The following is a 20749-nucleotide window of genomic DNA, read 5'->3' on the forward strand; positions in this document are numbered from 1 at the left end:
TTGATAATCATGTATTCTGTTTATTATCACAACAAATAATTCACAGCAATGACCGCATGAAAATGTGGGTCACAGAGCACCATGGATGAAATGATCCCATTTACATGACTGTAAACACACACCCACGTGCTAACGTACACACATGTACGTGTACTGGAGGGAGGAGGTGTGGAGCTATCACCAAAGTGGATGGGGGGGGGATGGTTACCTGTAGTTTTTACAATAAGCATTTATGGTTTTTACAAAAAACACCAAAGCTATTACTTATTTTAATTTAGAAAACACAACGAAGATATTTTTAATAGACACTTGAAGTCATTTGGCAAACCTTGGTTTTCCTCCCAACAACAGCTCAGCCGCCGCCATCAAGAAGGGAACCCACCTGAGAGATGCCCGCCCTCCCCATTTCCCCTGAAATCCAGGAAGCAGCTGGGGCGAGAAGTCTCCTCTCCTAGACCAGGTTGAAATCCCTGCCCTTTCCTTTCTCAAGTGGTCTGCCATTCTAGAAAGTGTTCTCCAAACCACTCTTTAAAAGAAGAGTTCGCATACCAGGAAGAGCAGGGAGGTAATTTTTCAATCATCTCAGAGGAAGGGATGAGTCCCACCTGTGGACCCCCACGCAGTTGCCCTCCCCCTCCTCTGGGACACCTACTCAGGTTTCTCAGATCCAGCTGCAAGGCGGCATCCAGCATCACAGTGACCAGAACCTTCCGTGAGACCCTCTGATGTCGGGCGCCCATCGGTAGCCCAATCAGGCCTTCAGCAGGGCGATCTTGTGTTCCGGAACAGAGTCTTCGCTGCCATTGTAGGGCTGGGTCCCTGGTTCTTGCTTCAAGTATTTCTCTGCAGAAAACACAAGGTTTCCAAACACTAAAAAAGCGAAGTGAGGATAGGTCAGTTCACAGAATGGGATTAAAGGCTGGCCTTTTGGGGGCCTCAAGCCTGGGGAGTTAAGGTCCCTGGGCCAATGTCTCCAGCCCTGGGCCGGTTTCACCTAAGTCTCCACCAGCACCTCACCACTGTCCATGCCACGATAACCCTCCTCACTGCTGGGTGGGTTCCATGGTGCGGCTGGGCCCAACCTGCTTATCCAGTTCTTGCGGATCAGCGTCTGGCTGCTTTAGCAGCAACATGGATGAACTGCACAGACATCAAGTTGAACCAAGGAAGCCAAACACAAAAAGAATCCTCTTGATCCTACTACATGAAGTTCCGGAACAGGCTACACTGACCGATGGTGGAAGAAATCAGAGCAGTGCTTACCCCTAGTGGGGGTCACTGGAAGGGAGAAAGAGGGAACTTTCTGGAACGATGGAGACAAGCTACATCCTGACTGGACTCCCACTGCATCCATGTGTCAGGACTCAAACTCACATTTAGGATCTTTGCGTTTCACTGTATGTAAACTGTGCCTCAATTAAAAACGCACATACAGTCCTAAAAAATAAAACCCCAGAGCAGAAGGCCCCCTGACCACCTGTCCACTGCCTCACCCTCGTCCGAGTGCTCCCCGCTCTTGGACTCAAGCACCGCCCCTCCCATCTCCCAGGGTTTCCGTCCTGCCGTCCTAACCCTGTGGGGTGTGGGCAGCCAGGCTGCCGTGGCTCTCACTCTGATGACTGGCCACACCCACCTGCTTCTTCCAGGGTGCAGAAGTACAGGACGCCCTTCAGGTCAGCTGACAGCAGGACACGGAGAACGGGGACCTGTGGGACAAACGGTGATTGCAGGTGGGAATGCTCTTGCCCTGGCAAGCCACGTCACAGGCTAACCCACATCTCTGTAAGAGGAACACTTCTTAAGTGAATACTTTCTGAAGAACATGGAGATGAGTGCTCTGCAAATACAACACATGATGCAACGGACACAAGCAGAGCTCTGCAGCCAGATGCCGCTAGAAAGGAGCCCAGCCGCCTTCCTCACTGTGTGACATTGGGCAAGTCACTCAGCTTCTCTGGGCCTTGGCATCCTCACCTCGACATGGGGACGGTGACAACACAGACCTCACAGGCTACTTCGAGAGCAGATGCCGACACCCACCTGCAGGCCAATGAGGGCGAGGGTGGCGCCCCGCTTGTGGAAGTCCTCCAGGAGCTCCCCGAGCCCCAGCACCACCGTGTAGTCAATGTTGCAGATGTGGGTGCAGTCCAGGGCTGCAGAGCGTGGCGGGGATGCTGGGGGGACAGGGGAGTGGTCACATCAGGCAGAGGCTGCCAGAAAAGGCTCTGGCCAGGGGCATGGGGCCAAACAAGGCCATCAGGAGCTCCTCCCCAGTGGGGACGGAAAGGCGAAAGGACAAGAACCCAAAACATTAGCTGTTTGGAGACAGCAACAACCATTTCCTTCATAGGGCAGGCAAACAGACCCTTTTCTCCCCTAAATACCAACTCCTGGAAGGAGTGGGCCCTCAGGGACACATGTTGGGGAACTGCCACCCTTGCTGCATGCACACGTGGTGGGCGGGTGTCCACTGGACGCCACTCTGAGACGCCCGAGACCCCCTGGACCCAAGGACAGGCGAGCTCCTTCCTGAGAGCTGAGAGCAGGGTCTTGGGGTCCAGCAAGAACCCCTGCTGAGAGGGTGGCAGGGAGCTGGGGGTGGCCACAGCCCATCTGGCCACGTACTTTCCAGAGCCCGTCTCAGTAACGCCTCCCGGAGGGTTTCGATCGCAGGGAAGTGCAGGCCGCTCGCCGGCTGCAGGACCAGCATCGGGCCCTCTGACACCTGGGGACAGTTGGGGGGAAGCCAGTGAGCCCTGGAGGCAAGTTCAACAGGGCAGCTCTTCCAGGCCTAGGGTGGACGGGAGGGTGCAGAGCTGGCGGGACCCCCACCCGTGCCACAGCCCCATGCGCAGCAGGACAGCACTGTGGGGTTATGACCAGAAGGTCAAACCATCCGCTAGGTGAATGGTCACTTGGCAGTGCCTCGGGCCACAATCACACCAAGAGCTCAAAATGCAAGTCAGCGGGGTCAAAGGGTCTGCCCATGGCATGCTTCACCCCACCAGCCCCCTGAGGCCAGCAGGTCCCCCTCAGGGAGACCACATGGGCTACCTGTATCTTGGGTCTGGCCACGGAGTGCAGGAGAATCAGCATGGACACCAGGGTCCCTGCCAGGATGCCATACTGGACCTCCCAGAAGCAGAGCAGGAACGTCGCACAGAGGGGCAGCAAGTCCAGCCCTGGGAGAGGGGGTCCAGCTGAGGAATGGCCTGTCCTCAGCGAGCTCGGCTCCCAGCTACCCGAGCCCCCTGACAAGAGACACCTCGTGCGTGGCTTTTCTCATAATGAGTGAAGGTGTCGTGGACCCCAAACAGCTCCTGAGGGACCCCCATCCAGAGACCTGAGGACTGATGCTTCTGACAGGCCATGCCAGCTCAAGGATGTGTCAAGAGGCAAGAAATCCCTCCCTACCTGGGCGAGGGGCCCTTAAGACCTGCCTGGTCGGCCTGGTCCCCTGCCCCTGGGAAGAGGTCCCAGTGGGCACTTCTCAGGGGACCAAGGAAAAAGGGATATGAGGACCAGGGAGGCACCAAGACTTCTCTTAGATGCAGAAGCCACATAAATCCCTTAACCACTTCGAAAAACAAAAGAGAACAAAAACTTGTTACAGTAAAGGAATTGCAGGTTCCGGGGAACCTTGAGCCGCTATGACCTGTGGAGAAAGGGAGGCTATGACATGGGCCCTGCTGGTCACCCCAAAGCCCCCGTCTCTCCTCCAGCTGGGCCAGCCTGGGCAGCGGCCAATGGCAGAGGGAGGACCATCGATAACCTTGGTGCCGACGGACAGGACATACATACTCTTCACTCGCCAGAGCGTCCCCACGATCTTGGTGTCGAACAGGGGGACCACGGCCATGATAATCACAGCAGCCAGGGCAGACTTCGGGATGTAGTAGAAGAGTGAGGTCAGGTAGTCGAGTGACAGCAGCACCAGGGCTCCTGCAGGGGCGTGGGGTGCTGTGACCTCATGGCCCTGCCGCCCCGACTCCCACCCAGCAAGGAGTCCCTGCTCTGGGGCACACAGCCAGGCACCAGAGCCGACGGCACCCACACCCTGGGCTCCCTCCGCTCCTTTCCTCCTATCTCACTGCGGCGGACACAGGGGGAACACAGTGTCTGTGAAAGGGGTGCTCACCCGTCATCAGGCCCCCTGCTGGGCTGCACACCCCTGACTGGGCATTCACAGCCGTCCTGGAAGGCAACAGAGACCCATTAGTGGCTGTCGGGCCGGGAGAGCAGGGGAGGCAAGGGCCCACATGCTGTGGCTGGTCTCCTGGGATGCAGGATCCGGAGGGAATAGGAGGACCCACCAACGTCGCCACCTAGTGGAGAGGCTTAAGACACTGGCGCGCTGGGTCCTCTCTCCAGGGGGACTCTTGGGTCTTCTCAATTAACCCAAAATAATGGATCCGTACGTCTGAGAGAGGCCTGGTTGTAAATCCAAATGTCCAACAGGGGAGCCATAAATTAAAACTCTGTTACGGGCTGAACTGCATCCCACCTTCCCCCGCAATTCAAATGTTGAAGCCCTAACCCTGAGCACCTCAGGAAGTGACTGTATTTGGAGAAAGAACCTTCAAAGTGGTGTTTAAGTTAATATGAGGCGTTTAGGGTGGGCCCTACTCCAGTGTCCTTATTCGAAGAGGAAAATGGGACACACAGAAGCCAGGATGCACAGACACAGAGGAAAGGCCACTTGAGGACACGGAGAAGGCGGCCATCTGCAAGCCCAGGAGAGAGGTCACAGGAGAACCAACGCTGCCGGCACCTTGACCTTGGATGTCCAACCCCCAAAACTGTGAAAAGTAAATGTTCGTTTAAGCCGCCCAGCCTGTGGTATTTTAAGACAGCTCTGGCAAAATAATACACCCCCTTACAATGGAATCCCCCGCTACCACGAGAAACGAGGATGCAGACGCTTATTTTTACTGATATGGAAAAATGCTGACGATCATCTGTCCAGTGGGGGGGGAATACATGTACATGTGTAAGTCATACGTAGATACACGTACACATACGTGTGTATGTATGTACGTATAAACAATAAAAAACATAAAAGGAGAAACACCATAATTCTAACAGTGGAATTAGAGGTTAATTTTGCTTCTTTTTCACGTTGCCTATTTGAAAAACTATATTCAGACCCAAATGCCACGAGCTTTCTCTGCCGAAGAACTGGTCCTCAGGCCACATTTCCCTTTGCCGCCACCAAGATGACAAGAGAACCACGACTTGATTCCCACGACAGTACAGGACTCTGCCTCCCCCACGCACCCCATACCCCAACCGTGACCAGTGCCCACCCGTATTCCTCCAGAAATAAATGTTGTCTGTACTTTTCCATGAAAGCCTTCTAAAAAGTCACCTTTAACCTCTATGGAGTTAGGCAGAAATTTCATTAATTGGTTAAATACTCACAGAATTTTTCCTGTACCCACTATATACAAGGAATTGTGCTAGATACCAGGGGACACAAAATATGACCTTGACTGAACAGGCTCGCAAACTAGTTATGCCAACAAGAGCATATAAAAAGTTAAACTGAAAAACAGAGGTTTTACTACATAAACGCTATTACAGCACCTACCAAGTCACTAGCATCGTTCTATGTGATTTCCTTTAAATCCTCTGAATAACTTTCTAAGACAGGCCCCGTCTTGATTCTGCTTTACAGACGAGGATGCTGAGGTGCGGGAGGTCGAACGGTGTGCCCTGTGCCCCCTCGACGTGGTGGTTTGGGGTGTCGGGAAGGTTTAGTGCTCGGGGTTGGGTCAGGTTCCAGGACTTGGCCTGAGGGCCGGGCACTGACACTTCCTCTTCTCCTTCAAGCCACAGGCCACCCTCCCGCCCTGCCCTCCTGCCTTTCATGGGGGCCATATGGCAACTCCACTCGAGAGTCTGCCCCTTCCTCAGGCAGAGCTGCAGTCCCTCCCACCTCCACTATCTTTCAGGAATTAACTCCAGCACCAAGATGCTGGGAGCATTTCCATGCACGGGGATCTTCTTAATGTTAAACTGCAGCACTGTGTATCGGGGTAAAGAAAACCTGCCAAGATGGTGAGGGAAGCAGAGGGAGCCCCCGCCTGTCTCCCCACAGACACCGTCACAGCTGACCAAGGGAGAGAGGACCAACGTGGAAAAAAGTGAAAACGACCTCAGGACGTGGGCAAGGGCCCCGCAGGGGGAACCTGGTTCTTCAAGCTGGACAAGGACCCTCTGTCCTGGGCGGGGACCTCCCTGGAGACACAGAGAAGGGGGAACGTGGTCACTCACCGGCCAAAGCTGCCTGTGACCGGGTAGGAGGAGAAGAGGGAGCCCAGGATGTTCGTCAGGCCTGCGGAGAAACGGAAGGAAAAAGCTCATCCAGGACTAGAAGCATAAAATAGAAAAAGGAGAGGGGGAGGAAGGAGATAAAAACCAGAAAGGAAACAGGAAGACAGAAGGTGAGAGGAACTACCCAGTGGGGCATCCTATATCTGGTTCTCTCTCCCTCTAGGAAAGTCAAACCATGATCTTTGCCAAGTGCGCTGAGATTGAGTCTAGCTATAAAGCAGTTCTGACCCCAGCCTTGCCTGTGTGAGTGAAATACGCCTTTTCCCGTGTATAACAGAATGAGGAATCCCTCCTGCCAAGAAAGGGAGACAGCTGAGTAAGGCAAGTGTGCACAGACAGGCCTGAAGTGCCCAGTACGCCTGTGGGCATCCCTCCTACTCTGAGTTCCTTCAAACCCACACTTTCACAAGATGACCAGCCAAGGTGAATGGCAGAAGGTCATGGCCAGTAAGCTGCCTTCCCTGTGTGCCTCTGATTAACCTGTACTGGACACACCCATGCCCGGAACCTGGCTGGGACCTCAGAACGGAGGTAACTAGCCCAAGTTCATCACCATCAGCTCGTCAGCACCCACCTCACCCAGGGGCCTTCACAAAGACCACCATGGTCTCCTTGGCTCCGCAAAACCCACAACTGGTCACAGGTTCAAGGCCTGCTCTCGAGACAGCTCAGGTGTCACCTGGGATGCACCGCTCCACAGTCAGGAAGCCTGGGGCCCACCTGAGTCCTTACTCATCCGCCTGCCACTCCTGGAGGGAGGCACAGGGCGAGGCACAGGCAGCCAAGATCCCACACAATCAGCAGGCTCACCTGAGATCCTACCTGGCCACATTCCTCAGCAACCTGACCCTCGCCCTGGAAGCCCCCACCCCCAGCCCAGGTGGAACATTCCAGGCGTTCCCAGGCACAGAACAGGCCACAGCCCTCAGGGTCTGGTACACAGCAGGTGCTCAGTGAGCCTCAGTCAGACACTAGATGTTGGCACCCTACTCCTAGGGATTAAACTGAACCACCTGAGATGGGAAAATGGGCCCCACTCGGGCCAGCTCTGCACCCTGAGTGTCAGCACCTCCACCACCCAGACCCCGAGAGCCACCCGCCACTGGAGTCTTACCGATGGCCAGCAGCTCCTGGTTGGCGTCAATACGGTAATTATTCTGAGAAGCTAAAGAGAACAGACAATAAAAACACTGTCACTAGATATATATCATCAGGAAACTGTCTATGAAATGATAAAACAGGCCACCAATTTCTCCCTACAGCATTGTCTATGATTGTAAATAGAAGGTATACACACAGGTAAAATATATACATATATGCAAATGTATACACGTCTTCGTGTGTTTACAAAAAAAAAAGTAGACGTACAGCAAAATGTTAGTTAATTGGGGTAGTGAAGGACATTACAAATGATTCGGTTTTTTTTATCCATTTCTGAACTTTCAATATCTTGTGCAACAGACATGTATTGCTTTTATAATAAGGGAAAGATGTTTTAAACTAAAAAGCTCTCTGGTTGCAAGTCAAGATGACTAGAAAGTCTCAGATGAGGCCCAGCGACATAAGCAGGAAGATTTAGGGCAAAACTATGGAGCGGCATGAATCTTAAGACAGTGGTTGGTAAACTTTCTGTAAAGGGCCAGACTGTCAATATTTTAGGTTTTGAGGGGGTCACACCCTCTGTCACAACTGCTCAGCTCCCCGTTATAGCACAAAGCAACCATACAACATGAAACAAGTGAACAAGAGACCATCTTCCAATAAAACCTTACTTGTGAACTGAAATACAAATTTCATATACTTTTCATGTGTCATCAAATCCGAATCTTCTTTAGATTTTTTTTCAAACATTTAAAAATGCAAAAGCCATTCGCAGGTGATGGGCAGCAGGCTGTGGTTTACTAAGCCTTGATTTAAAAGCATGACAAGCTTTACAAATGAGCACAGGCAGTCAGCTGACTTCGAAAGAAAATGGAGGGCTTCCCTGGTGGCGCAGTGGTTAAGAATCCGCCTGTCAATGCAGGGGACACGGGTTCAAGCCCTGGTCCGGGAAGATTCCACATGCTGCGGAGCATCTAAGCCCGTGAGCCACAACTACTGAGCCCACGTGCCGCATCTACTGAAGCCCGTGCGCTCTACAGCCTGTGCTCCACAACAAGAGAAGCCACCGCAATAAGAAGCCCGCGCACTGCAACGAAGAGTAGCCCCCCGCTCGCTGCAACTAGAGAAAGCCCACGCACAGCAACAAAGACACAGCCAAAAATAATAAATAAATTTTTTAAAAAAAGAAAGAAAATGGAGAGTTTTCTAAGTAATAGACAAGATGAGTAAAATGTGTCACATGCAGATTCTGAGATATGCCCCTCCAAATTAAAAAAAAAAAAAAGGATCAGAAAAATAGAAACTGAACAAGAAAGATGTGAGTTGAACAGGTCGCAAACTGAAATGCAGCGTGGTCTTGAGCAACTGCTGGCGTTTAGAAAGGAAAACCCTTTAGAATGAACACTGGTTTATAGTCTCCTGGGAGTGGTCTAAGGATCCAGATGCTGGAACTTCAGAGAAGGAAACATAATCCTGGCACAACCTGGGCTGGGCAGTGAACACAATTTAGGTAGTCATAGTAACATACATGTCGTATATCTGAATTTTAACCTTTAGAGTCAAATTAAATCCAAACAAAGGACTTAACCCTCTTATAGAACAGAAGAAACACATCATCCTCATGGACAACACAGAACAAAAGTCCAGGGACCTAAGACAGAAGCAGGGACACATGAAAGGTTTGGCAGCCTCAGCTCAGGTGGAAGGAATCAGTATTGAGCAGCAAACATATAAGTAGATTAACGCTTCCCAGCCTCTCCAGGGGTTGGGAGGGGACAGGCCAGGTGTGCTCAGACACTCGGAAAGGGCACCTTGTCAAATTTTTAGCAATTTTGCTAACAAGGTATCAAATACAGCTATTATCACCAATTAAATGAAAACTGTCAATTAAATAAATTATATTAAAAACAAACATAATACTTAAAATGTATCGGTTTCTAATTTATTTTTACTACCTTTCATTATGACTGATGAGGTTATTTAGCTGTATCTGTACAGTGGATGGTAGCTATTTCATATGTTACCACAAGATTTGAATGTTCAAACTCCACATTCAGCTTGCAATCACCTGGCAGGAGGAGTGTTTACACCACGCACAGAAAGTTCAACTGGCAAAGGCTAAATGCAGGACCTTTTATGTCCACAGAGAGTGGACTGTCAAACATTTCCAGCCACAGGAAGAGTTTTCATTGACAATCTATTTTTACTGTAGGTTTTTTTTTTTTTTTAAAAAAGCATGTATTACTCAGATAAAAATTCAAAGTTTTAAAAATCAAAGCAGATAAAAAGCAAGCAGGAGGGCAGGCAAGCAAGGCAGGTTGGGCTCCGGGTTGAGATGCCAGGGAGGGCGTGGGTGGTGAGCATCTTACCAAAGGATTTGGCCACTGCGATGCTCTCCAGGAGACCCATCAGGGGCACCACAGCCAGCCCGGCCCCCATGCCCTGAGAGAGGAGACAGGGATGGTGAGTGACCCTCCGGGGAAGGACAGAAGAGGTCTGACCAGTCAGTGACCTGACAAGGTAGGCACTGACTCGTCTATGTCTGACAGAAGCAAACATACTTCAGCTGCAGGGCTGTGAGCTCACACTGCAAGGAACACGACACACAGCAGAACACAACAAATTCCTGCTCTGCCAGAGTCCACGATGGCAGGAACACCCCTGGGCTCAAGGTAGAAAAATAAATGTGGTGTCCTTTGAGGTTGTGCCTAATCTGGAATTCATTCCTACCTGTCCCTGCACTAGAGACGCCCCTTCCTGAGGACAGCAGTCCTAGCTGAGTTCAGAGCTGCCCATCACTAAGTGGATGCATTACGAGATAGACCCAGGCCCAGGGGCCGCTGCGGCCTCAGCCAAGCTGGCCTGGCTCCCTGTCTCTACCCACCTGTACCATCTCGGTGAAGGAGATCGTCCCGTTGGCAGTGGTCACTGAGAAGGGAGGGATGTGGGCATCAGGGAGCCCCTCGGGTGTCTTCCCAGTTAGAACAAAAGGCTGGTATCCAGTCACCTGGAAGGAGTATGCGACCAGGGCAGCAAAGGAGACCACCAGGGCGTTGCGAGCTAGAACAGGGGGAGAGACTGTCAGCGAAACCCAGAGCGTCTGGGTAACTGGAGCAAATACACCTCAGGAGGTGGAAGACCCCTCCCCAGCCTGGGAATCAGCATGGATACAAGCAACTGTATGGCAGGCATGAAAACATGACACCATGAAAAACTCACAATGGGGAAAGAGAGGAGTGGTGACACACAGGGCCAGCACGCGTATCATCTACTGGTCACCAGTGACTGCACGGTCAAAGGCAGAGCTGGAAAGACTTTGAGATCAGATCTCCCAAGGTGATGCCACTTTGAAGATGGAGAAACAGAGCAGGTTTACTCTGCTGCCTAAAACAACTAAAAACTGGACAAAATATATGGAACAACAGTGTCTGTGTATATATACCCAATATCTCCCAAATTGACCTTCTAGAAATGAAAACCGTAATGTCTGAGGCAAAAAATACACTGAATGGATTAAAGACAGATTAGATATTACAGGGAAAAGACTAGTGAAACTGAAGATGTAGCAATAGAATCTCAAAATGAAACACACAGAAGAAAAGAAAGATTGAAAAATTGTACTAAGCATCAGTAGCTGTGGAACAATTTCAAGTAACCTAATATGTGTCAGAGTCCACAAAGAAAGACCGTGGAGTGGCATGGGGAGACAGCACAAGGATTTGAAGAAATAATGGCTGAGTATTTTTCCAAATTTGATAAAAACTGCAAACCTGCATAACCAAGAAGCTCAGTGAATTCCAAGGACAAGACACATGGAAAAAACAAAAAGAAACTACAACAAGGCACATCATAATCAAATTGCCTAAAGCCAATGATAAAGAGAATATCTTAAAAGCAGCCAGAGAAAAAGGTCATATCTAGAGGAATGAAAGACTAACAGCAGACTTCTTGTAGGAAACAAAGCAGGCCAGAAGACAGGAGAACAGCATTTTTGAAGTGTGGAGGAGGAAAATAACTGTCTAGAATTCTATATCCAGCAAAGCTACCCTCCAAAATGAAAGTAAAACACTGACTATTTTGGACATACAAAAGGTGAAAGAATTCATCACCAACAGGCCTGCACTACAGGAAACAATATAGAAGGTTCTCCAGGCAGAAGGAAAATGATACAGATGGAAATCTGCATCTACACAAAGGAATGAAAAGCACCAGAAAGATGTATAATGTGGGAAGATATAACAGACTTTGTTCTCGTTACTTATACATCTTTATAAGTAACTACATATTTAAAGTGGAAACAATAATGACTGAGAGATTTAAAACACATGTTGAAAAAAAAAATACGATAACCATAGCACAAAGGCTAGAAGAGGAGAAATGGATGTATCTGATCATAATGTTCTTATATCAACATGGAGTTGGAATGTATACTGTATTAGGATACACATGTATATGATAAACCCTAAAGCAACCACCAAAAACAAACAAGCAAAAACAAAAACACACACACAGCAGTTAGAGCCAATAAGCCAATAAAGAGAATAAAAAAGGAATCCGCGAAAAATACTCAATCCAAAAGATGGTAGAAAGAGAGGGAAAAGGGAACAAAGAAGAAATGAGACAATAGGAAACAAAGAGCAATATGGTAGATCTAAAGCTAGATACATCAATCATCACATGGAATGTAAACATTACCCCACCCCCAATGAAAAGGCAGAGATCATCAGATTGTATTAAAAAACAAAACCCGTCTATATGCTTCCTACAAAAAACACACTTTAAACATAAAGACACAAATAAGTTAAATAGGTTCAAAGTAAAAGGATGGGAAAACATGCTAATACTAACCAAAAGAAAGCTGGAGCAGCTCTACATGAAAGTAGAGTTCAGAGCAAAGAATGTTACCAGGATAAAGGGGGTCATTTCCAGAGAAAATTATAATCCTACATATGTATGTACGTACAACGTTTGTTCTCTGACCGTAATGGAATTATGTTAGAAATCAGTAGCAAAATACTAATTAAAAAATCCCTGAATATTTGGAAACTAATTCCTAAAAGGCTCCTGGTTCAAAGGGTAAATAATCCACAATTCAAAAGAGAAGTCAAAATGGAAATTAGAAAGTATTTAGAACTAAGTGAAAATGAAAACACAACCTATCAAAATTGTGGGATGCAGCTAAAGCAGTGCTGAGTGGGAAATTTATGACCCAAATCACTATACTGGAAAAGAAGGAAGGTCTCAAAGACCTCAGCTTCCGCCTTAAGAATTTGAAAAAGAAACGTAAATTCAAAATAAGCCGATGCAAGGAAATAATAAAGATCAGAGCAAAATCTACTAATGAGAAAACAAAAGCAACAGAAAGATCAATGCAATCAAAAGTTGCTTCTGTGAGATAAATAAAATCGATACCCTTCTCGATCAATTGATCAGGAAAAAGGGCAAGTGACCTGGGAGCAAGTCCTCACTCTGCCTGCTCCTAGCTCTGTGACCTTGAGAAGTCTTATTTGGTTTGTCTGTTTTACCTTTCAGAGCCTCATTTTCCTCACTGGCAACACAGGGAAAATAATATCCCACCCTCAAGGCTGCTATGAGAATCAAAAGAAGTGATGTTTGGGCTTCCCTGGTGGCACAGTGGTTGAGAATCTGCCTGCCAATGCAGGGGACACGGGTTCGAGCCCTGGTCTGGGAAGATCCCACATGCCGCGGAGCGACTAAGCCCGTGAGCCACAATTGCTGAGCCTGCGCGTCTGGAGCCTGTGCTCCGCAACGGGAGAGGCCATGATAGTGAGAGGCCCGCGCACCGCGATGAAGAGTGGCCCCCGCTTGCCGCAACTAGAGAAAGCCCTCACACAGAAACGAAGACCCAACACAGCCATAAATAAATAAATAAATAAATAAAATTTAAAAAAAAAGAAGTGATGTTTGTAAAATGCTTTATAAGTCATCCATCACTGTATGTCAGATTACAGCTCATTCAATTTCTGCAAGTCTCTACTTTTTCATCTGCAAAAGGGGAGAAATGACAACTGTTCCACCTACCCCACAATAGTGTTCTGGGGCTAAACAAATTCTCTACAAATTGCTAAACAAACACAAGGTACTACTATAGGTTAATCTATCCTCACTCAGCTAAAATACAAGCTGAAACGATGACTTTTTAACAAACATAGTTGGGAGCTCAGTAACTAGTTTCCTAAGGACACACCACGTATCCTGGAGAGAAAGAAGACAGTAGTCCCTGAGAAGCCTACAAGGTTTTGCAGCAGCAATTCTCAGACCTCAGTGTGCCCACACGTCACCTGACAAGCATGTTAACGTGCAGATTCTGCGCCAGAGATCTGGGTGGGCCTAAGAACCTGCATTTCCAACAAGCTCCCAGGGGATGCCTGTGCTGCTGGTCAGAGGTCACACTTTGAGTGTCAAGTTTTAGGCAATAGAGCCTATTTTCACTATTTTACAGATGACTGTACTAAAGCTCATAAAATTTTGACAAGTGACTCATGCAAGTGCCAGGTAAGTGGCTAAACTAGGACTTGAAACCAGTAGTTTCACCATAAACCCAGTGCTCTTTCACCCTCCCAAGCGCTCAGCGTTTACCCATGGCCTCCGGGCTGCAGAATGGGGTCTGGTGAGTGACTCTTGGGACTGGGGACAGCCGGAGAAGCTGGAAGTGACTCAAGGGCTGAAATCTAGCCACTTCCTCCCTCCCACAACTGGCTGGATTTCATGGCTGCGGAGTAGGGCCAAGCGGGGTGATTTCCATTCCCCTCAGCTCTGGAAAAGCCCAGTAGATATCAATGCTTCCTTGCTTTGCTGTACCTGCCATTCTCTCTCTGTGTCACCTACTGGCAGCTCAGTGGAGAGATGTCCATCCCCACCCCCACCCCGAGATGGCCCTTCAACCAGCCAATGGTTCCACTAACTCTCCTCATCTTGCCACCTTTTACTTCAGCCTTTCTTTACAGATCCTCTGGTTAACTGCAACTCAACCTGTTGATTCCAGGCCTGAAGCAAAATGTTTACCCTTTGCAGCTGCACAATTAAAACAGGACCAGTTTGTCTCAGTGGAACTTGTTTTCTCCTCCAGAAACCTGCCAGAGTTTCTCAACCTTAGCACTGCTGACATCTTGGGCCAGATCATTTTTTTGCCATGGGAGACTGTACACTGCAGGATGTTTAGTAAAATCTCTGGCCTCCACCCATCAGAAGCCAGAAACAGTCTCGCCCAGTAGTGTCAACCAAAAATGTCTCTGAACATTGCCAAATGTCCCCCGGGGGCAGGGGTGGGGGGAGCAAAATCATCCCTAGCTGAGAACTGCTGCTGCTAAACAGAGCTCTCAGCCCTGGATGCGTATCAGAACCACTTAGCGAGTGACGTAAAGATCTCTCCGGGTGGAATTCGGGTTCCTGGGGTGACTACAATGTGGGGCCAGGTTGTGCAGGACAAATCTGGAAACGGTCCCTCAGGCAGAAGGCCCCCTCACCTGTGGTGGCAGTCCAAACCAACCCATGGCTGAGCCGCACGCCAGTGGGCATCTCGGGATGGACGGGAGGCACGTGGTCCCGCATCAGCTTTAGCACGAGCAGCAGCACCATGCAGACCAGTCCCAGCACTGCGTCGCCCACCCTGCAGACAGACACCAGTCACCGCCCAAACCTGCTGATAGCACAGGCCTTCTGGCCTTTGGTTGCTGCTTCTGCTGGAAAACTTTCTCTCTCGAATGCTCTTTTTGTTTTTTCCTAAGTAACCTGTGTCCCTGTTCCATTTCAAAACTTTATTCGAAACTTAGTAGGTACACAGGCCCTGGGAGCTGAAGCCCAGATCACCGTGGTAGCCGTAGGCATGCTACCAGCTCACGTTTTTAGTCACATAGCTCTCTGGGCTACACGTCTCGTCAGTTCCGGGAGATTCACTCCTGACTGCCTATGATGCTCTCTGACCGGTCCATCTCCATCTCCACTACCCCCCATGTGGCTGACCCCCACCAGGTGCATCTTATGGACCAGGAAACCTCAGCAGCAGATCAGAAGGGGAGGACAGAATGGTCACAGGGTCTCCCCCACTCCCTCCAGGCAGCTCCCCCTACAGCTCCCCCCAGGTCACTTCTTCCTCTTGCCCCTCCAGCCAGTGAGGTGCTCTGACCTCCAGCTGGGCTCATCGAGCTGCATCTCCTATTTGTCCCTTTAACCTGCTTGCTCTCTGAGAGAAGCCCCTCCATTTGAGTGATGTGCTTGCGGTAGGAACTCTCTCCACCTGCCGCCCGTCCCCTGGCACCTGCATGTCTGTTGGCCTCTGCCTTCCCTTGCCCTGTGGTTCTCTTGCTCACTGAACTATGAACTCTTTGACCGAGAGACCACCTGCCCTTCCTTCATATGGTCTCTTCTCACTTCGACCACAGGAGAAAGCCCTGCATGGGGCCACGCTGACTGGCACACTGGACTGACCAGAGCAGAGTTTCTCAAACTTCAATGTGCCACCTGGGCCTCTTATTAAGCCGACTGATTCAGCAGATCTGGGCCGGCCAGACTATGTTTCTAACCAGCTCCCAGGTGATGCCGATGGTGCTGCTCGCGGGACCCCTCTTTGAGCAGCAAGATCCCAGAGAATTGGAATAAATGCCACCTGGGAGTGGAAATGGGGAGGGAACCGGGAGAGGGATCTAGAAGGAAGAGCTTACTTATGGGGGCGGGGGGAGAAACACAGCCAGCCGGTACCTGGTCTCTCCGATGTTGTGGAAAGTGTAATACACTTGCAGAAAAAACTGCCTGGAGATGTGCTGCAGTCCCAGCAGGTTCTGTCAAACAAGAGATTCTGATTAGACAGTCTTCTGCGATATAAAGGCCTGAAACTCATCCCTTGCAGCATCTCAATACTGTTCCAAACCTGGAACCCCACCCCCCACCCCCCCCCACCCCCCCGCCCCACCAAGGGCCCTTCCTGGGGGAAAACTTCTCCTGGCTCTCCCGGGCCTATCTGTCCATTCCCAAAGTCCCCAAGGGCAGGAGATCAAAGTTATCCCTCCCGGGGGGAAGTGGGGGTGCTGACGGTATTTCACAATGTTCATGTTGTCCCACGTCTTTGCAAATTACTTTCCTATCTGAGGAAAATCAGTCTGGGCGACCTCAAACCAAGGAGACTGGTTCAACTGCTCCCTGGGGCCCGCCCCCTCAGGCCCGGCTGCCATCTGTTCGCGATCCCGTCCATCACTCAGCGGCCCGCCCTTCACAGCGCAGACCTCACCGCCACTGGCCTGAGGCCGCGTCCGTCACTCGGAGGCCCGCCCATCGGGGAACCGCCCCCTATCGGAAGGGAACGCCTCGCCATGAGGTGGGCGGACCTGCACGGCCGGGGGTCGAGGGGGCGCCGAGGTCCTCCAGGGAGGAGCGCTGAGGGGACCCCGCCAGGTCGGGGGTCTTCGGCTGGGAGAAGGGGCGCCCCTCTGTACTTTAGTTCTTTATCTGGTTGGGCTCAGAAGGGGAGGTCGAGGCCCAGACTCCCAAGGCAATCAGGCTCCAAGGACCCCAAATTCCACCGTGTACACAGCCCCCGAAGGGGAAGGGCAGACATGGACAGCGGCTTCTGTCCTGGACAGGGACTCCTGCGTGGGCAGGTCAAGAGGACCCCCACCCCAGCCTAGAGGCTCTCAGATGACTGTCATGACCTAGTCAAGGTTTTGAAGACAGGGGCCTAGGGTTGCCAAATACGAATGCATAAAGAAGCTACCCTCTCTCTGTGTTATGAAAAAAGAACATTCTTGACACTAAAAATGAAAGATAATGTTTCCAGAATAAAGGACAGAGCATCCCACGAAACAGCACTTGCCAAGCTTACCCTGACATATGTGTGTACATAATCTATAGTTCGAATTTACCCACATTGTTCTAGGCTGTTTCTTCCTCTATAAGTGGAGATAATAATAAGCCTACCTCCCAGAGAACTTCTGAGAACTAAACATAGGGAGAGTTTAACCCAGCACCCAGTGACGTGTCAACTACTTTATTCTCTCTCACACGTACCCTCTTAGGCTTCATGTTCTTACTTTCTCATTCGGCCTCCATCCGCGAAGACTGTCACGGGCCACACTGAAGCAGAGCCTGACTGTGGGAACCACACCATGGGGGGGGGGGGGTGGTGTGTGTGTGTGTGTGTGTGTGTGTGTGTGTGTGTGTCCCTGAATCTGTACAATTCAGCTCAGTTTCATCCTGCACACCCAAGCACAGCTCCGGCTCCGGGCGACCACGTTGGAAGTAAAACAGTGCCTGCCTTCCAGGTATGCAGAACCCAATGGAAGGAGAATAAATGATATCCTCAGATAACCGATGATCACTGATTCCAATACTTCTCATAGGTGTTTAAACAGAAACATAAAAAAGCACGATATTTGAAAAACATTAAACAAAAACTTGGAAAAGAAAGACATAAAAGTGAAATCACCTAGCTAAATTAGCTTGGGGAGCAATTTGCTTGTCGGAATTTTGGCAGTACACTCGTGACTTGTAAAGGCCCAATGGTTCAATATGCAGTAGGGGCAGGACTCTGTGAGGTGAACCAAGCACTCAGGCATGAAAACTCCAGCAAGAGCGGGGGCTGTCATTACTGGTCCCCCAAATTACCTGTTGTAGAACTTGGCCATCACTCAATATCTCCCCCAAAGGATGATTTTATTAATGGAGACTCATGCCAACACGACAGGCTCTGAGCCCCCAAATAGCAAGAGTTTGACCCACACATATCAGGACCTGGCCTTGGTCCTGCTAGCCAGCAGATGCCCCAGGGCCAACTAGGGTGCCTACCTTAATCTGCCCAAATCCGATGATGATGGCGGCAGCCGAGGTGAAACCTTTAATGACGGGACAGGAGATGAAGTCCAGCAGGAACCCTGGACAGCCAAGAGGGAACACCAGGCTGGTCCCAGCCCCACTGGGTCAGTGTGGGCTGGGAGAGGTGGTATAGGTGGGATTGGGTCTAAAGACTAGTGGCATACCCTGTTTGGGCTGGTTTGGAGAGCAGGAAAGAGACTAGGGACTGAGGCCCGGGGCACTTCTCCAAGTGTCCTGGCCTCTGAGCACAATAGAGGAGAGCTGAGAGCCACCCCTCTTCACACACACACACACGGATAGCCCTTGGAAGGCAAAGAAGGAAACGCTGAAGGCAGGGCATCCCCAGAATGAGGTGCCTCGGTACCCCAGGAAGAGCAGAACTGCAACCCCCCGTCCCCATGACAGGAAGGTCTGAGTGCCTTACCCAAGCGCAGGAACCCCATGCCTAATTGGATGCAGCCCGACAGAAAGGCCAGCAGCACAGCATAGGCAGGCTCGTGGAAGGTGTAGAAGGAGACCAGGAGGGACATGATGGCCGTGGGGCCCAGAGTCACATCTCGGGAGGTACCCAGAAAGAAATATACGAAGCACCCCATGAAGGCAGAGTAGAGGCCGTACTGTTGGGCAAAGAAAGCAATGAATATCCAGGAGGCACACGGCACCCACACAGGGTCCCTGGTGTAGCTGGTTAAGCACAGGGATGTGTGGTCCATTGTGTATTCTGGGCACAGCAGCACATACAGGCAGGGTGAACTGCTCACCCTCTGTTACCCAAGGTTGTGGACTTACAGTGACTACGGGGCCTCTTTTCTACCCACACCCAACTGGGGCCTCGTTCCTTATGTCTGAGCCTGTGATTCCGAGAAAGCATTCTTAAAGCCAGAGTGAGTCATCCCACTGGCCCCATCAGGCAGTCCAGAACTAGCTTGGTGCCTGTGTGTGACAAGCATGACAAGAGGGGTTACAGGAGCACGCGTCTGCCCAAAGGCAGTCACACGCTCCAGGTTGTAAACTAAGGCTTCTTGGGCCCCATGGGACTGGAGCCCAGGGTGCCCCCTTGTCTGGAGGGAATACTATGCATGCATTTCTACTCTGCTCCTGGGTGAGCACTAAGGCCTGGAGTGGGGTCAGGCTAAGGCGAAGGGATGTGGTGGGCAGCAAGGGCACACATCTCACCTGGGGAGGGAGTCCAGCCACCTCGGCATAGGCCAGAGCCTGGGGAATGACTGTGAGCCCGACTGAGATCCCAGCGATGAAGTCCATCTTCAGTGCGTGCCAGGTGTAGTCAGGCAGCCAGGCCAGGAAAGGCAGCCTCTTCTGCATGGTCGCAGTGGACCAGCAGCAGGACATTGGGGCAAAGCCCTTGGGCGGCTTCATAGTAGATGACATGTCTAGGAAGAGTCAGGGTGGGGGGGACACAGACCAGCAGTCAGTGCCTGGGCTTCAGAAAACCCAGCAATAGGGTGAGAGTGAGGGTGAGGTCCAGAGACATCAGGAGATGCGCAATCGGTCTCTTCTCACCCAGGGGGGTGGAGCTAGATGCGTTAAATCTCCCCTCACCTTGCTGATCTGAGTCAGGAAGCCAACAGCCTGTGCAGAGAAGGCGTCAACCAAAGGTGGAGTGCCCCCCACCACCGACTGCTCTCCCTGAACCCCACCTGCCCAGACCCTAGGTGCCTTCTCTTCCTCCATCGACTCTGGCCAGAAAAAATAAATGATTTCTCACTGAGAAATTCAAACACTAATCACTAATTAGACTCAAGGTTTCTCCTCCCAAGAGAATCCGTTTCCTTTTTTTATTCCCCCCCCCCCAAGGAAATTTAACGGGGAGCAGTGCAGAGAAAAGCAGGCCCACGGAGATACGGAGATACCCACACGTAGCCGGCGAGGAGTCGGTGGGGTGACTGGAGGCCCTGAGGTTTTCCAAGTGCGCAGCAGAGCAGGCTCCACCCACTACGGCAGACTGCAGCGCTGCGGTGGTGGGAGGGCTCCCATCCTGAAGCTGCGCATCACCCCAACCCCCACCTGTGGCGTCTGCATCCTTAGAGGAGCCTTAGGTATTCTAGTTGGTTCTGAAAGAACGTCAGAGGCTCCCCCAGTAATTCACGGCGCGCATCCTCTAGGGTCCTGGTGCTCATCCTCTAGGGTCCTGGTGCTCCTGGCGCGCAGAGCCCGTCCCAAACAACCCCCAGCCCCGGTGGGGCTGCTCTGGACAGAACCGGCCCCCCACCCCCGAAGTCGCTTGCCCCGGACGCTGGGGTCTACGGGCGGGTACCCCACACCGTCTGCCGGTCCGTGGCCTGCCGGCCCCAGCAAGGCGGACGATGGCGGGGACCTGGGTAGGGATGAGGTGGGTGGGGAGCGGGGTCCCCGCGGGACGCGCCCGTACCCTCGGACCACTTGCCGCCCCCCCCCCCACGTCGGCCGCCCACCAGCGACCCCGGCCCGTGCCCTGGCAACTTGAGCACCGACCCCGGGCCCCGCCGCC

General features: G+C 51.1%; 1 protein-coding gene across 1 annotated transcript in view; it reads right to left on the bottom strand.

Moving 5' to 3' along the window:
* The window catches only part of SLC26A11 (solute carrier family 26 member 11), a 21066-nt gene continuing 317 nt past the window's right edge, over window positions 1-20749 (bottom strand). The window contains exons 2-17 of the mRNA XM_007185814.3: window positions 19438-19652; window positions 18686-18878; window positions 18235-18320; window positions 16156-16235; window positions 14925-15067; window positions 10322-10497; window positions 9807-9879; window positions 7451-7501; window positions 6277-6337; window positions 4139-4194; window positions 3802-3942; window positions 3055-3182; window positions 2626-2725; window positions 2041-2174; window positions 1634-1706; window positions 1-843 (exon numbers count right to left, since the gene is read on the bottom strand). Of these exons, the coding sequence (XP_007185876.2) occupies window positions 752-843; window positions 1634-1706; window positions 2041-2174; window positions 2626-2725; window positions 3055-3182; window positions 3802-3942; window positions 4139-4194; window positions 6277-6337; window positions 7451-7501; window positions 9807-9879; window positions 10322-10497; window positions 14925-15067; window positions 16156-16235; window positions 18235-18320; window positions 18686-18878; window positions 19438-19650 (1800 nt within the window). The 5' untranslated portion in view covers window positions 19651-19652 and the 3' untranslated portion in view covers window positions 1-751. The remainder of the gene's footprint in view (window positions 844-1633; window positions 1707-2040; window positions 2175-2625; window positions 2726-3054; window positions 3183-3801; window positions 3943-4138; window positions 4195-6276; window positions 6338-7450; window positions 7502-9806; window positions 9880-10321; window positions 10498-14924; window positions 15068-16155; window positions 16236-18234; window positions 18321-18685; window positions 18879-19437; window positions 19653-20749) is intronic.

This window comes from Balaenoptera acutorostrata, chromosome 20, assembly GCF_949987535.1.
Source record: "Balaenoptera acutorostrata chromosome 20, mBalAcu1.1, whole genome shotgun sequence".
In the NCBI taxonomy this organism is placed as follows: Eukaryota; Metazoa; Chordata; class Mammalia; order Artiodactyla; family Balaenopteridae; genus Balaenoptera; species Balaenoptera acutorostrata.